Consider the following 15,008-nt stretch of genomic DNA (forward strand, 5'->3'; position numbering starts at 1 on the left):
TAAATACACTGAGCGCCGTTTTCTAAAGTCTATGAGCGCAGCACACACAAATAAACTAAATTGACATACTGCAGTTAAATTTCAAAATGTGTTTTTATATTTATAACATTTGAATTCAGTTCAGCAACATACATCACACGACCTGACGACCAAGAGAGCTGACAATTGACCATCACTTAATTTACCATCACGATTGAAAATGTGACACTGATTTCATTTGACAGTTCAACAAACAAGTTCATAATATTAAGTCACTTACATTTTAGACGAAATAATGACTGTTTTGGTCTATTTTAGCAGCGAAAATAGATCCGATGAATCCAAACAAAGATCACAGCATAGCGCATCTCAATCGTGTTTTGAATGATTCAGTGTTTTGAACGAATCGGTTGAGTCAAAGATTCAATGACCCATTCACAAACATCTCTCATTCTTGATGAATCGGCCGTTTGAACGAATCGTTTGAATGAATGACTCAATGACTCGCTTAATAAAACCGCTTATCACCTGCATTTGCGCTCAGTATCGACAAACCAATCAAATTTGTTCAAAACTTTTTTTTTTTTAAATCAGTCCAAACACAATTTAATTTTTATTCAGGAGTTATGTATATACAAAACTATAACTTTTATGACAGTAGTTTACTGATAAAAAAAATTGCAATTTTTTTTTTCTGTTTTTTTTCCCCCCTCCCATCCTGTAGCCTACTCGCGCCCCCCCCGGTTTAGAGCACAAAAAAACAAATGGTGTAAAAACATTTTTGAAAAATAATATTTTATTCATACGTTATTCTATGTCCTCTGTAGTGGACATCAGGACTCAGTTGTTTAAAAAATAAAATGACATGAAATTATATGTATAGGCAAAAACAATGGGATTTTTTTTTTCAATCACCAATACATTTTGGGGTTTCAGGATTTTTTTTAACCAAAATTTGTATAAAGATGATTCTCAACTATGTTATGAAAGATATAACGGAATGAATTGATACACCATTTTACTTTATGCAATATGTGGGTAAAATGGCCATAAATGAATATTCCCATTCAATGCAATGTATATATACACTGTATCTAATTTGCACATTAATGTGTTCTTGGAGCAACATTTAATGAAAAAAGAAGTGTAATAATTGGAGTAATAATTGGCAACATTTTAATAATAATATCTAATATTTCATAGGAATATTGATGTATAACTTATTTCCATATTCACTTGTTGTGTCTCCCAAAATGCCTGATAAACATGATTTAAGTCCTGCTGTCCTCTACAGTGGACATGTATAGCTTGTATATTTAAGTTAAGTAATTTCACTCAAATGACAATTAATAGGTAATTTGCATTGCCATTTGAGTGAAATTATTGAACTTAAATATACAAGCTTGATGATCATTCTAGAAGAAAATTTCAGATGGCACTTAGAGGCTTTTGCATCTGAACTCTTCATATCTTAATCTTAAAAGTTTGATGAATTTATTTTCTGGACATTCAGATTGTGTGGTGGCTGTGCTTTAAATAATCTTAATTTAAGTGATGAAGGATTTTGAAAGTCTGACAGTAGTGCTGAGGATTGTAAGGTTAACCCTGTCTGGTTTAAATGTTTGAAAATGATTTAACAGTTGAAAATATTCGTTAGACATTTAGAAAAGTAATCAAATCAAATGTAATCAGTTACATTACTTTAATAAAGTAATTGAAATAGTTACACCACTTATTAAATAGAGTAACAAGTAATCTGTAACCTATTACATTTCCAAATTAACCTTCCCAACATTGCGTGTCATTCACTGAAACGTAAATTTAGCTGCAGCCAAGTGACCCTTTTACCACTCTGAAAACCCCTGCTTTAGTCCAATTAATCAATAGATAGACAGACAAACAGACAGATAATTTGAAGACATTTATTAAATCATATCCCCCGAATCATATCCCACTTCTTTCGTTCATTTTGTTATTTATGATTCGTTTAGACTTTCCATGAAAGATACATTAGCGTTTAGTCAAAAATACACATTTCCCATATTGTATCCAATGCAAATGCTACATTCAGAGTGCACACATCATTACAAAAACTATAGAATACGTACAATAAGATTAAAGGAAACTTTAAAGGTAGCAATACATTTAAATACATTTCAAAGTGCTAATTCAGGCTCTCTCTACCTTTCAACTGTGCACTGAAACACCATAAACAAACAACAATCCCATGCTGATTTATAAATCGAATGGCTCCATGAACAATTAGCCAAAGCAAGAAAAACTCGTCAGACCTGACAGATTGACATGAATTCGTAATCATCTGCTTTACGAGTCCTTTCCTAACTCCTGTAACCTCTAGTGTTCAAAGAAGGAACAACAACACTCTGGCACTTTACCTCTTCAACGACTTCATGCAAATATACACGCGCTTGTGGGTACACACACACACACACACACACACACACACACACACACACACACACACACACACACACACACACACACACACACACACCAACATATGATGCGTATTTTTTTAATGTACTGGATGCAAATGCAAAGATCTACAAATATCTACAGTTTAGGTCATAAAATGAATAAATAATATATTTGCATGATGCTCTTCAGTATCTTAAAATCTATATTTGCTGAAACACATTTTTGGCATAGGTAGTAATATTATATTACCTCAATGACAATACAATTGTGTTTGTTTTCAACATTTCATAAAACATGTCAACAGAATTTCCATAAACTCTCCCAATGATCCTTTGAAAAACTGATCCCCAAACCAACTCAAAAAAATAAAGCTGGTCACAGTATAACATGCATAAGCACCAACATTCTCGTCTGAAATGGCATTCCTTTATAATAGTAGTTTTTAATGAACAAATTTAAGAGCAAATTATCAAACCAAATACTTTGAATTTCAAATTATAAGGAAAATAGGAATTACAAAGACAGATTCATTCTGCAAACATGGTGTTAAAAGGAAACTTAAAAACCCGTGGTGTTACATATTAAAGCCTTTCTGCTGTCACCTTCCAAAGTTCCTGCAGAGGAGCAGAGGATAGAATCCTTAATGAAATACATTTTGACACTGTTAATCAGAACGCAATTTACTACAAGCATGAACAGCTCCCTCTAATGGCCCAAATGGTCAACCACCATTGTTTTTATTGTGCTTTATAGATAAAATGATTGATTGATACTACTGTATATGATACATATTTAAAAACAAACAAACAACTGAATTATTTATAATTATAAATACAGACAAGCGCTTCTCACCAGCTGGTCCACCCTTTCATACTGAAAGAACTGTGAAAAGGAGATCTTCACAGGCTCAACCGTGAAATTCATCTTCCCATCTGTCATCTGCTGCAACTGGTCTAGGCAGTGACGGAAGTGATCATAAGCTTCACAAGCCACGTCCATGTGTCGAAGAGTGAAGTTCAATCTGCGGAAATACAGAAGCCATTCAAAATAGAACAAGGAGTCTAGGTTTTTCTTGGTTAGCATGGCCCTGTTAGCCACTGCTGATAAATGCCATAACTACACCAATCTGGAGCCCAAAATCATCTTTCTCCATTGGATGACCGTGTAAACTGACTACAAAATCAATATCAAATATTTCATTAAAATATATGATTTTCCTAAAGTATACTAATTGTTCTATTTATGTATTCATTATTTTATTTAAAAGTAACATACTTTAAGCTAAATATATAATAGCTAAATGATTTACCTAATGTACAATAATAATTATGTACTAATTATTTTATTTTAATTTAATTTATTACTGCTGACAGTTACAATGATGAATGTGAATGGAAAAAAAAGAGCTACAAGTGATGTCTTGGTAACAGGCCATTCTAACCTCTTTTCTATGGAGATGTAGGATGTGCTGGGGTGCCGCATGTTGCTGGAAAGTCTATATAGTATTCTGAACAGAGCGTCTGTAAGATCGTCATCATAGCACACTGAAGGGGAAGAACAAAACATTCTTAACAAATGACCATCAATCAGGCTTTTATCATGCTCACTGAGAGCACCTACAATTATGTTAATACTCTCCCCAGTTTGTATTAAGGTAATGAATTCATTGTTAATTATGAAAAGCACTCCTTGCAAATGTACCATCTGCTGCGATCAAAACCGTGGTATTATCATGCAAGTCTGCTACTTCTGCGTCAGTCCAGCAGAACTCCAAATCAGCATCTGGGGAGAGTTGAAATGTGAAGTGAAATGAGATGTTGACTTTCAGAAGTCCTATTTCACAGGTCAGCATCACTGGTATTATGAGTGTGAGACAGCCCTGTGAATTATACTGTGTCAACCGCCCATAGATAGACTATACTTCCCACTTAGAAATGGATTCTACAGAAGGTGAGGAGACTGCACAGCTCTAATAGACGTAACTGGTCATGTTATGGTCAGAGCAGTTCTGGCTCTGATCCACACCAATTCACACCTGATGTTCCTTGAGTTCTTACCTGTGCAGAAATCATCTGCCATCCAGTCCAGCTGCCGCACCCTTATTTCACTCTCTGATGGATGTTTAGAAGGGAAATCAAGATGAAGGAAAGAAAAAATGTATGAAATTACACTTGAACTATTAATGGAAGCCACCTATACGAGGAGTGATGTTTGAATAAAATGGCAGACCAGCTGGATTACATCAATGAACTGACAGACTCTACCCTTTACACATATGATGATGTTGACATTTACACTTAAGACAGAACATTATGTGAATGAATTAGCTTCAGCATGAAACCGATCTGTATTTGCTGTGTGTGTTTTGCACAGTGTTACTTGTGCTGTATTTCACTAAAGAACTGGCATGTTTTGTTTACACGATTACAGAGGCACAAAACCGAGGAGCACATGGCACAGGCGCTCTGCCAGAGGAAGTACTCCTTCCTTATGACACATTATCAACGTGACAAGCTGTCGTTAATGAGAGAACGCTGCTTGAAATCCTGATATGGTGTTAATGTTTACCTTGGGGTTCAAAGTGCTGCTTGTTCAAAGTCACATTTCTCTGACACATGTTCAGAAGGTCTTCACCAACATCTGCAAAACACAAAGAGGCTTTCATTTAGTGAGCTAAAAACCTTCATCCATCATAACAAGCTATTTATCTTCTGAAGATAATCACAAAGCTAAAATGTTTTGAAATGTACGGTGACTAATTCCACACATTGGCGCAGTATAAAAGACTACTAAAAAGAAAGATGAGACTATTATACTGAATGAGACTGAAAAAGGAGAAAACAAATTAGTGTCTTATTATACAGTATAATGATAGTTACATTACACTGATATGATAATGTATTCACGTACTATTGGTGTAAAATTAAAGAGACAAAATAAAAATGTTTAATAAAGTCCAATAGTCAGTGTGTGGACATGAGTAAATGAGTTATGTACATTACTTACATTTCTATTTAGTGGCCAACAGGGATGCACAATATACAAGTTACATATCCGTCATCAGACAATATGAGAGATTTTTAAAAATCTTATCAGCCTATATTGAATATTTTATTGTGCATGCTCATTTCACGTATTTTTACATGTAGATGACCTTTGTCATCATCAAACGGCCACTTAAAGGTCATTAAAACAAATTTGAATGAAAAAAAATATACATCATACATGTAGATGTAATTATAAGCAAATCTCAAAATGAATATACATTTTTCATATTGTACATTTATGTTATAATGTAAATTCACATCGGATTCACACATGACTGACTTTATTTTTCACTTTAAGAGTTTTATTTTTTATTTCTTGAGACAAAATATTTCAGCATTTTGATATTGGTCATTGATTGTTGGCCGTAATCAGCTAATTGGCATCATCCATTATTTTTATATTAGTGCATCCCTAGTGCCCAATGTGTTTGTGGACTATGAAACCTTTTAATCCAGTTCATGCCTGATTTGCATGAACATTTCTTTCTGCAACATATGAATATTTATCAAATTAGTTTTCATCACAATCTAGTGGTGCCCTAAAAGCTCCTTCCAGATTTTTATCAACTCACAATAACCTTTTGTAATTCCCCGCACAGCGGCAGTCAAATAAAGACAGGACTTAGAAAAGGTCCAGCACAAATCTCACAGGAGGGAATGTGTTAGTGAATGCCGTAACATCATTCGCACAAAGCAATTAAACCACTGGCTTCTCCAGTCTACTCAACAGTGAAGTTATAAATCAATGTTTCTCTCTCTCTATCAAACATTCCAGAAAATGAAAAAGGTCTTGTTGTCACAAACCTAAGAGCAGCTTTTGTCCATACCCTACTAATATAAACTTGACACAAAAGTCTGTCGAGAATAACATCTGGGAATAAAATCTACAACGTGCCTGTGTGTGATTTGTTCTGCAATCATGGAAGACTCTTTGAAGATAATGCTGTCATTTATTGTCTACACCAAGCCTTTCCAAGCTCTTTAAAATGACGGCTCCATCTACCTCAACTGGTCTGAGAACATCAGACATGGGTCATACAGACAGACATGGCTCTAATAAGTGACCTTCTTTCCAAAGAAACCTGGCTTTTAAAAAAAACTTACAGAAAAAAATGAAATGGCAGCAATCATCAGAAAAAAACATTTTTTTTCTGATGGGGGGGGGGGGGGGGCGGGGGGTTCTTGACACTGAATGGATACTGTCCATTGTAAGAATGCTACTAAACCATCCTTTGACAAAGCTGGTTTTTTTCAGTGTTCATGAGCATGATAGCAAAAATATTAACCATTTGCAATCATTTAATTTGGATGATACATTTTGTTGTTTGTTGTCAATTATTGTAATCCTTGTATTCTGACTGACTATTCTGGTTGTCCCTTTCCCTCTTAACTGACATAATCTGTCAAATAAAAACTGTATCATGTTCTTTGGACCCTCTTTGGAAAGTGTTGAATGATCTGATACGGAGTATTGATTCGGATGAGGTTCTGGTTCTTTTGGACCTTAGTGCAGCCTTAAACAAAAGTGATCATTCAAATCGTTTGAAACTTCTTGAGCAGTATGTTGGAATTAGGGGACCAGCATTATTTTGGTTTTCGGGCCTTTCTTAAAGGAAATATGAGGTAGCTACTGAAAACTTCTCCTCCTTTTCTGCAGCTTGTACATGTGGTGTGTGCTGCTGGGTTCTATTCTAGGCCCCGTTTTGATCTTCCTGTATCTGCTTCCATTAACCAATATTTTTCGTAAGCATCAGATTTCATACCATTGTTATGCAGACAATTAAAATCAGATAAGAACATGTCCCTTAAGACATTGTTCGACTGTTTAAGCGATATTAAAGGAGCTGTATGTAAGAAATGTATTTCAATTAATCATAAAATGGCCCTGATATGTCACTAGACATTAAGAAATCATGTTTATTTCAAATACTTATATCACTGACAACAGTAGTCCGGCCAGGATATTGTCATTTAAAAAGTGAAGTTGCAGCCCTCAACTGATGTTGATGTTGTCATGTTGTGTTTTGGCCTGATGCTCCACCCTCCACCTATCTACTAGTCAGTAGTGTTTCGGCATCCGGGTTGCCAGCTCTGCTCTAGTTACCATAGCTACGTAGCAGCCTACGTTCCTGCTGGATCCTGCAGCCTATCTGGCAACCTCAAGTCAGGGGGGAGGGGGAGGGGATACACCGCTCTACAGTAATTTGAAAGTGATTGCAGTACCAGTTTTGGCCACAATCTTACATACGGCTCCTTTAAAAGCTAGATGGCGGAACATCTTCTTCAATTGAACGACTCCAAAACCGAAGTGTTAGTTTTTGGTCCATCTGAATATATCAATATCCTTTCTAAAAGTCTTAGCCTTATAATCAACACAGTAAATTCTCAAGCAAGAAATTCATGAGCAATTTTTGATTCAACACTCAAATTTGATAAATAAGTTCAGTTGTTAAATCAGCATTTTTTCAGCTTATGAAATAGGGTTATGGAATAGCTTGCCCTCGTACTTACGATCTTCCTCTTCTATACAGGTTTTTAAATCTTAGATTAAGACGTATATTTTTATGTTAGCTTATGAGTTCGATTAACGAGATTCAGCATTACTGAGGTAATAATGTAGGGTTTGATTGTATTACTTGTTACTATGTTTCTTCTTTTTTGCTCTTGCAAATTTGTGACTGTGATGATATGATCTGATTTTATTGCTATTACTCTAATTTACTTGCTTGTGCAGCACTTTGGTCAGCCCTGTCATTATTAAATGTGTCATATATACTGTATGTATTTATGTATGTATACATATACACACACACACACACATACATATATATGTGGTCCTGGACCACAAAACCAGTCACATGGGTAATTTTACAATTGAGATCTATACATCATCTGAAAGCTGACTAGATAAGCTTTCCATTGATGTGTGGTTTGTTAGGATAGGACAATATTTGGCCGAGATACAACCATTTGAAAATCTGGAATCTGAGGGTGCAAAAAAATCGAAACATTGAGAAAATCACCTTTAAAGTTTAAAGTCCATTTATGTTCGCGATTGTGCTGCATTCACTCACAAAAATAAATGTTTTATATATTTACGGTAGGAAATTATATGGTATACAAAATATCTTCATGGAACATGATCTTTACTTAATATCCTAATGATTTTTGGCATAAAAGAAAAATCTATAATTTTGACCCATACAATGTATTGTTGGCTATTGCCACAAATATACCGATGCGACTTATGACTGGTTTTGTGATCCAGGGTCACATATATACACATATATATACACACACATTTTATTTAAACTACAACACCTCAATTACATCACCACCTGTGCAGTACACCGTTTTAGCCACCATTGCCATTACAATGCTGGTCAGTCCCGTTCCAGCTCCAAGCTCAAGGACAGTAGCGCCTTTGAACATGCTTGCTTGTGCCAGGATGAAATCAGCCAATAGGAAAGCACCACGCCAGATCTGCAATGAAAAACAACAACTTTGAACAGTGCAGTAGAGTAGACGTACTGCATAATTACCCATTCGTCGCTGTCCTCACCTGTTTCCCTACATCCTCCAGAGACGTCGCCATAGTATGCTCTGTTAGAACACATTTAAAGAGATGCAAGGTGTCATAAAATATGACAAAACAATCCATTAAACCACATAAATCTCTAATGTAACCCTCACCAATCTTAATGATGTCATGGGCACCATCCTCCTCCTCCTCAGAATCTTCATCCTTGTCGGTCAGCGTCACTGCAGATTGACTGAGGATAACTGGACATACTGCATCCCTGTTACAGGTGGGGTATCTGGGCCTTCTCACCACATCCAGGTCCCCATCTTCATCCAGAGGAACGTTTGATGCATCAGAGTTCTCATGGACAGGTGAATCACAGCTTGAGTCCTTCCCATTGTAATCCCGCAGAATCCTAAACTTTGAAGTGAAGACTAGACATACAAATGCAAATCCATTTTTAGTTAATATACAAAAGGTGTGAACTCATAACTGGCTTAGAACAGTCACACCAGCCTCAGCTACAGCAGATGCAAAGATCTTAAGTCAGCTACAGTATGGTGAGCTAATGAACTCTGGCTGTGGCAGACAGAATGACAGAGGCCTTTTTGCACTGAGCAGATATGTGATTTCTGCCTTTTCTGCAGTGGTAAAAACCATGTATGAGTCTGTCTGGTGCCATTTGACTGGGCCATCGATCGACCCAGTTCTAAGAGAAGAGTCTCTACATCATTTAGATGGATTTTTTTTTGTAGTAGTGACAAAAAAGACAAAAGGTTTGGTTAAACTGATTAGTTTGTATGCTTTACCGAAGAGGCTGTACACTGTTCTACATTCACAATTGAAAGACGCATATTTAAAAAAAAAAAATCTGATTAGCTCCATTTATAAGGTTAGTCAAGATTTCTTGAAACCAGACTGACATAATTATTTAAAAAGAAAACATTGTTTGCCCTTTAAATGTCCCATGGCATGAATTATTTTATTGTTTATAATGTTTCCTGGGGCGCCCTTATAATGTTAGTATGTTTTTTAGATCAAAAATGGTCATAATTTAGAAATAAAAGGCATTTTTCCTAACCTGATTTTAGCCTCTGATTTGAACGCTCTGTTTTAAGGGGCGTGTCTGTGTGAGACTTCAGTGTAAACGCCCACTGCTGTGATTGGCTGTCATGCTTGCATATGAAATAGCTAGCATTACATGTGGAACTCTCTCCAAAACTTTTACTATTACAGCTATTATACGTTTTTCTATTACATCTATCGAGATTAACGAATCGTGAGGTTTTTAAAGTATTTAGATCTATTCCCATCACATAAAAGGTTGCAGTGAGCAGATGACAGTCTGTTGATCGCGTGAATGAAGATCTTGTCATTGCAACACAATTTCTGCACTCTCACTAATGCTTTCACCAATGCAAACATGATGTAAATACAGTAAGATCTTTGTTGTGCAGTGTAACAGCGTCAAAACGAGTTTTGGTGTTTTTTGGTGTTTTGTTCATAACAAGTGTCCAGATAAACTCGCGCTGTGTGATTGACAGCTTCAAGGGCGATTGGAAAGGGATTGCTCTTCGATCGCTTTCTGTAAATATTTGAATCACTGTTTAAATAAGATTATTTTCATCCTACTAAGAGAAACGATGTGAAGTAGATATTTTAGTCACTGGCTTGATTTACTGATGCATAAACAGTATTGAATGATTTTGAGAGAAAGTTTATCTGTCTGAACTTGAACAATTACACATCAGAAATTCTTCAGAGGCTCGGATGAAGGAAATAAAAAAAATACTTTTGTGTTCATTTGTACATCCAAACATTGAGCAACTGCCATGCTTCGCTCGTTTGCAAGCCATGATGTCTCTCGAGGAAAAAACAATATCGCTCTCGCACAGTCGTAGCTCATTTTCTCGTGGGCGGGCCAAATTCTCTTTGCGGGCAAAGCAGAGAAAGGGGGGGGTAACCTTTCCCCTTATGACGACATAGAGCTGGTAAGTCCCGCCCATCCGTAAAACCCCACTGGACCTCTAGGTTGAAAAATCGTCAATGCAAGTGAATGTGAGAAAATAATTATTTTCTGGTCCCGTTTGAATTGTGCCATGAATGTGAACATATGTTGTCTGTGAATTTTTTATATAATTTTTCATGTTACGAGTTTGACAGTATATTGTATGGTTCTTTGGCTAGCAGTTGTGGAAAAGACATAATGAGAAAGACTACATGTCGCCTATGTGACGTCACCCCATAACACATTTTCCCTCCACTTGTCAAATCACGGTGCTAATGCTGCGATAATCTATGGAGACAGATCGAGATGCCTGTGTGTTTTGTACCCAAATGTCACCATTCAAACAAAATGGGCTGTTCTTTCTTCAGATTCCCATCTGATGTAAAAACTAGGAATCGCTATAATATCAAACGCGTCGAAAGCAGCGAAGAGTTGTAGTCCACAAAGTGCTCTCACACAAAGTCTAACCGTATCAAACTTCTTTTTCAACCTAGAGGTCCAGTGGGGTTAGCGGAAGGTGCGGGACTTACCAGCTCTATAAGGGGAAGATTCCAGATTCGCCTGTCTGAGCTTTAATTTTCTCAAAGGCGAAGCAGGATACCCAGGGTTTGGTTTACACCTATCACAATTTCAAGCCACTGGGGGACCATAGGCAGGCTAGGGGAACTCATATTAATGTTAAAAAACCTCATAAAGTGACATTTTCATGGCATGGGACCTTTAAATATTTTTTTGACTATTGTACATTTAAAGCCACACCGCGGACTTTGTGACCTAAAGAGTTGACGCATACGAGTTATTTTAAATGATTCCTCAGGCCAATATACAGCGTTTGACACTATTAATGCTCCGAGCGGGGCTGCCCTCTTGAAATACCGCCTATGTAAGTTTGGAGAAGACGGACCGTCGTTGGCCAGGTCATGTGACCTGGAGAACGTAATGCTTTACGGACATCACGTGACCATAGGCTCTGATATACTCATGGAGCAGACTTTTGCGACAGTGTTGCGGCGCTTGTGGCCTCTAGGGGCGCTAGACGTGAAAGTTACAGGTCTAGCGCCCCTAGCGCCCGCAAAAGTTCCGCGGTGTGTCTTTAAAGGTTTATTTTGTTTGTATACTACTGTTCAAAAGTTCGGACTTTTTTTGAAAGATGTTTTTGAAAGAAGTCTCTTGTACTCACCAAAACTGTACTTATTTGATGTAAAATACAGTAAAAACTATATTTTGAAATATTAGTAACTTAAAATTACTTTTCTATTTTAATATATTTTAAAATGTAATCTATTCAGTTGATGGCAATTTTCAGCATCATTACTCCAGTTGTCAGTGTCACAGGATCCTTCAAAAATCATTCTAATATGATGATTTGGTGATCAAGAAACATTTATTATTACCATCAATGTTAAAAACAGTTGTGCTGCGCCTGCTTAAAATTTTTGTGAAAACAGTGATAATTTTTTTTAAGAATTCTTTGATTAATAGAAAATTCAAAAGAATAGCATTTATTTTAAGTAGATTAATTGCTGATCCCAAACTTTTGAATGGCAATGTATGCAAAGCAAAAATGCAAAAATTATATTATTATTGCATTTTATTATAATGCATTTACCATTGTTTTCCCTGCTGTTCACAATTAGAACTGACCTGCAACTCATTTTTGAGTCTGCAACCCTACAGTTGAACAACACTAAATCAAAGAATACTGCATTCAAATGTACTCTAATACAGACAAACAGAGATTTGAATGGGATATGAGAACAAAAGCACAGACATATTAAAGAGGTCTAGAGTAAAAATATTAGAAATTAGTTCTAGAGGGTTTGGACAAATGACAAAATGTGGCGTTTAAAAATGAAAATTTGGATGGGAAAGACTGAATCTTAAAACTCAATCTGGATTATTTTTAATTACTAATCTACTATGTTTAAAAGTGAGACTGACAGAGAAATTATGGGCACAGAACTTTTGTGTGAAACGTTTAAAATGGAGCTTTCTGGCTGATGGAGTTCGCACAGTATGCATCTTATTATTCAAGAGCAGAACCATAAAGCTCGGTTTTACAGTGTCAGCTCCAGTCTAGCGTTGTAAAGTAATCTCATCTCTGCTGTTCAAAAATCAGGCTCTTTTTAGTTTTCTAAGAATAGTGATAGGTCATATACAGTATAATTTTCAGCTTCATTTAAGCCTAGCTGATTTGGTGAGGATAATGAATCTCAGCCTATGCAACTGCGCTCATGTTCACATTTGGAAAATAGAAAATAGACAGGGATCAAGCTATTAACACAAAAGGTTACAGTCGGTTAAGATAAACTCTCATACATCTTATGTTATCTGTAATCATGCCAAATATAAGTGTCAAGTGATGGAAAAAAGCAGAAAGAAAAGCAAGAAATAGCAAGAAAACAAAACAAAACACGGTGAAGAGGAAATAGCTAGGCTCAGAATAGCATACTAACATACACCTACACATGCAGTATTTAATGTGTATACTGTGCACAGTACGCATGAAATACCAGGAAGACCCACCACAGACCTGCAACTCATTTTTGGTTTATGACCCTGCAGTTGAAAAACACTAGCCTATGTGCCATCTCATTGCTATCTCAAGGATGTTCTACTTCATGAAATCACATTCACCTATGTGGTATATATGTGTACTGTGCACAGTATGCATATTAAATATAGCATGCATGAAATAGCTGGGAAGACCCACCACATTATCCTTCAGAAATCATTATATCATGCTGATTTCGTCTTTATAAATCATAAAATATATAGGCCTAGCTGTCTTTTAAGTCTTAGGATGGAGGTCCCTCAGACAAGGAAGATCAAATTTGGGAGATTGTGGCATGTAAAAAAGACAATTCCTACAATAAGATCCACAGATGTCTCCCAGCTCTCCTTACCTGGCTGTCCTACGCCGTTGAGTCTCTTCATGAGATGGCAAGCGTTTGGTAACAGCAGGTGCACATCAGACAGAACAGTGTCACTTCTAAATGTGACCTGGTCCATGACCACCCCTGCATGTCACCCTATCAAGGTCGAACTCTGGGGAACAGGGCAATTTCAATCAAATACATTATCCCCTACATGCAGTTGGAGAGATTATAAATCTGGAATTCTACACGAATGGAAAACTAAGTTCAGACACAGTTCTACTCTAAAGGCAATAAGCAAGTGGTCTGGTGAACGATTCAGACCACTTGAGACTTTTGGAGCTTTTGTTTGGGCTCGATTGAAAGCGATTATTCTTTTCTAGAAATATCTTAAAGTGGGCGTGACCATGCGTTCAAGAAAGACTCTCAAACTAAAGCCACTTTCTTTCTAACCGTTCCCTTAACTTTTTGGGTTAACCAGGAAGCTAAACAGAGAGTAGTTGATATTTACCGAGTTTTGACGAGGAGGAGTTTAGTCAAGTGCATATGAGCGTAATAATATGATGAGATACTGTAGATTAAGGTTATATTGCAGTTTACGAGAGGTTAGACTTGCATTAGTGTTACATTAAAAGCAGACCGTGTGTGTACAAACCTTCTGAATACAGTTCCACAACAGAACGCACTTGTACTTTATAAAGGTATGAATTAAATTCAATTACTGCATGAATTCATATGTCAATTTCATTTTTATAAATATTATTTTATTATTTGGCACATTTATAATCTGAAATATTTAATTTATTATCAACTCTTTTTTACAGTGTTTGTTAGTTATTAGGCTATAACGATTAATTATTGTTGATTATATTGATATAATAATACTTGTTATTAATAAAACGTTTATTATTCATATTAGGCAAGGCAAGTTTATTTATATAGCACATTTCATACACAATGGCAATTCAAAGTGCTTTACATAAAAGAAATTAAAATAATAAAAAGAAATAAGAATAATTAAAACAGTTAAGAAAAATAAAAAAATAAAATACAGTACAGTACAAACAGTCGGACGAACATTGGCACAGTGCTCATTCAGTAAATGCATAGCTAAAAAGATGTGTTTTTGTGTATTA

General features: G+C 36.0%; 2 protein-coding genes across 5 annotated transcripts in view; both read right to left on the reverse strand.

Annotated features, from left to right (window-relative positions):
* Nucleotides 1-365, reverse strand: part of abat (4-aminobutyrate aminotransferase) — a 29,019-nt gene extending 28,654 nt beyond the window's left edge. The window contains exon 1 of the mRNA XM_084125031.1: nucleotides 260-365. The gene's annotated coding sequence lies outside the window, so the exon portion shown is untranslated. The remainder of the gene's footprint in view (nucleotides 1-259) is intronic.
* A 1,522-nt stretch (nucleotides 366-1,887) lies between these two features.
* Nucleotides 1,888-14,535, reverse strand: mettl22 (methyltransferase 22, Kin17 lysine). 4 transcript variants are annotated; one of them, XM_084110004.1, is made up of 11 exons: nucleotides 14,384-14,535; nucleotides 13,903-14,044; nucleotides 9,159-9,422; nucleotides 9,028-9,068; nucleotides 8,804-8,948; nucleotides 4,987-5,058; nucleotides 4,476-4,529; nucleotides 4,120-4,200; nucleotides 3,860-3,962; nucleotides 3,271-3,439; nucleotides 1,888-3,032 (listed from the first exon to the last, which is right to left on the reverse strand). In XM_084110004.1, exons 2-11 carry the CDS (start codon nucleotides 14,006-14,008, stop codon nucleotides 3,000-3,002), a joined length of 1,068 nt encoding a protein of 355 aa, XP_083966130.1. In that variant the 5' UTR covers nucleotides 14,009-14,044; nucleotides 14,384-14,535; the 3' UTR covers nucleotides 1,888-2,999. The 4 variants fall into 4 exon arrangements, with proteins under 4 accessions (XP_083966130.1, XP_083966129.1, XP_083966132.1 ...); XM_084110003.1 differs by having other exon boundaries at nucleotides 4,476-4,553; nucleotides 14,384-14,519; XM_084110006.1 differs by lacking the exon at nucleotides 4,120-4,200 and having other exon boundaries at nucleotides 14,384-14,521.
* Nucleotides 14,536-15,008: the final 473 nt, after the last annotated feature.

The sequence above is a fragment of the Abramis brama genome (genome assembly GCF_963993115.1).
Source record: "Abramis brama genome assembly, chromosome: 1".
Lineage (NCBI taxonomy): Eukaryota > Metazoa > Chordata > Actinopteri > Cypriniformes > Leuciscidae > Abramis > Abramis brama.

Bases quoted from the DNA above. Each gene is read 5' to 3' on its own strand.
- mettl22 (XM_084110003.1), bottom strand. From the start codon at position 14,008: ATGGACCAGGTCACATTTAGAAGTGACACTGTTCTGTCTGATGTGCAC. The intron at 5,059-8,803 runs GTGGTGATGTAA...TGTGTTTTGCAG, and splicing joins TAAAACGGTGTACTGCACAG to ATGTTGGTGAAGACCTTCTG. The intron at 4,201-4,475 runs GTAAGAACTCAA...AACTCTCCCCAG, and splicing joins GGCAGATGATTTCTGCACAG to ATGCTGATTTGGAGTTCTGC.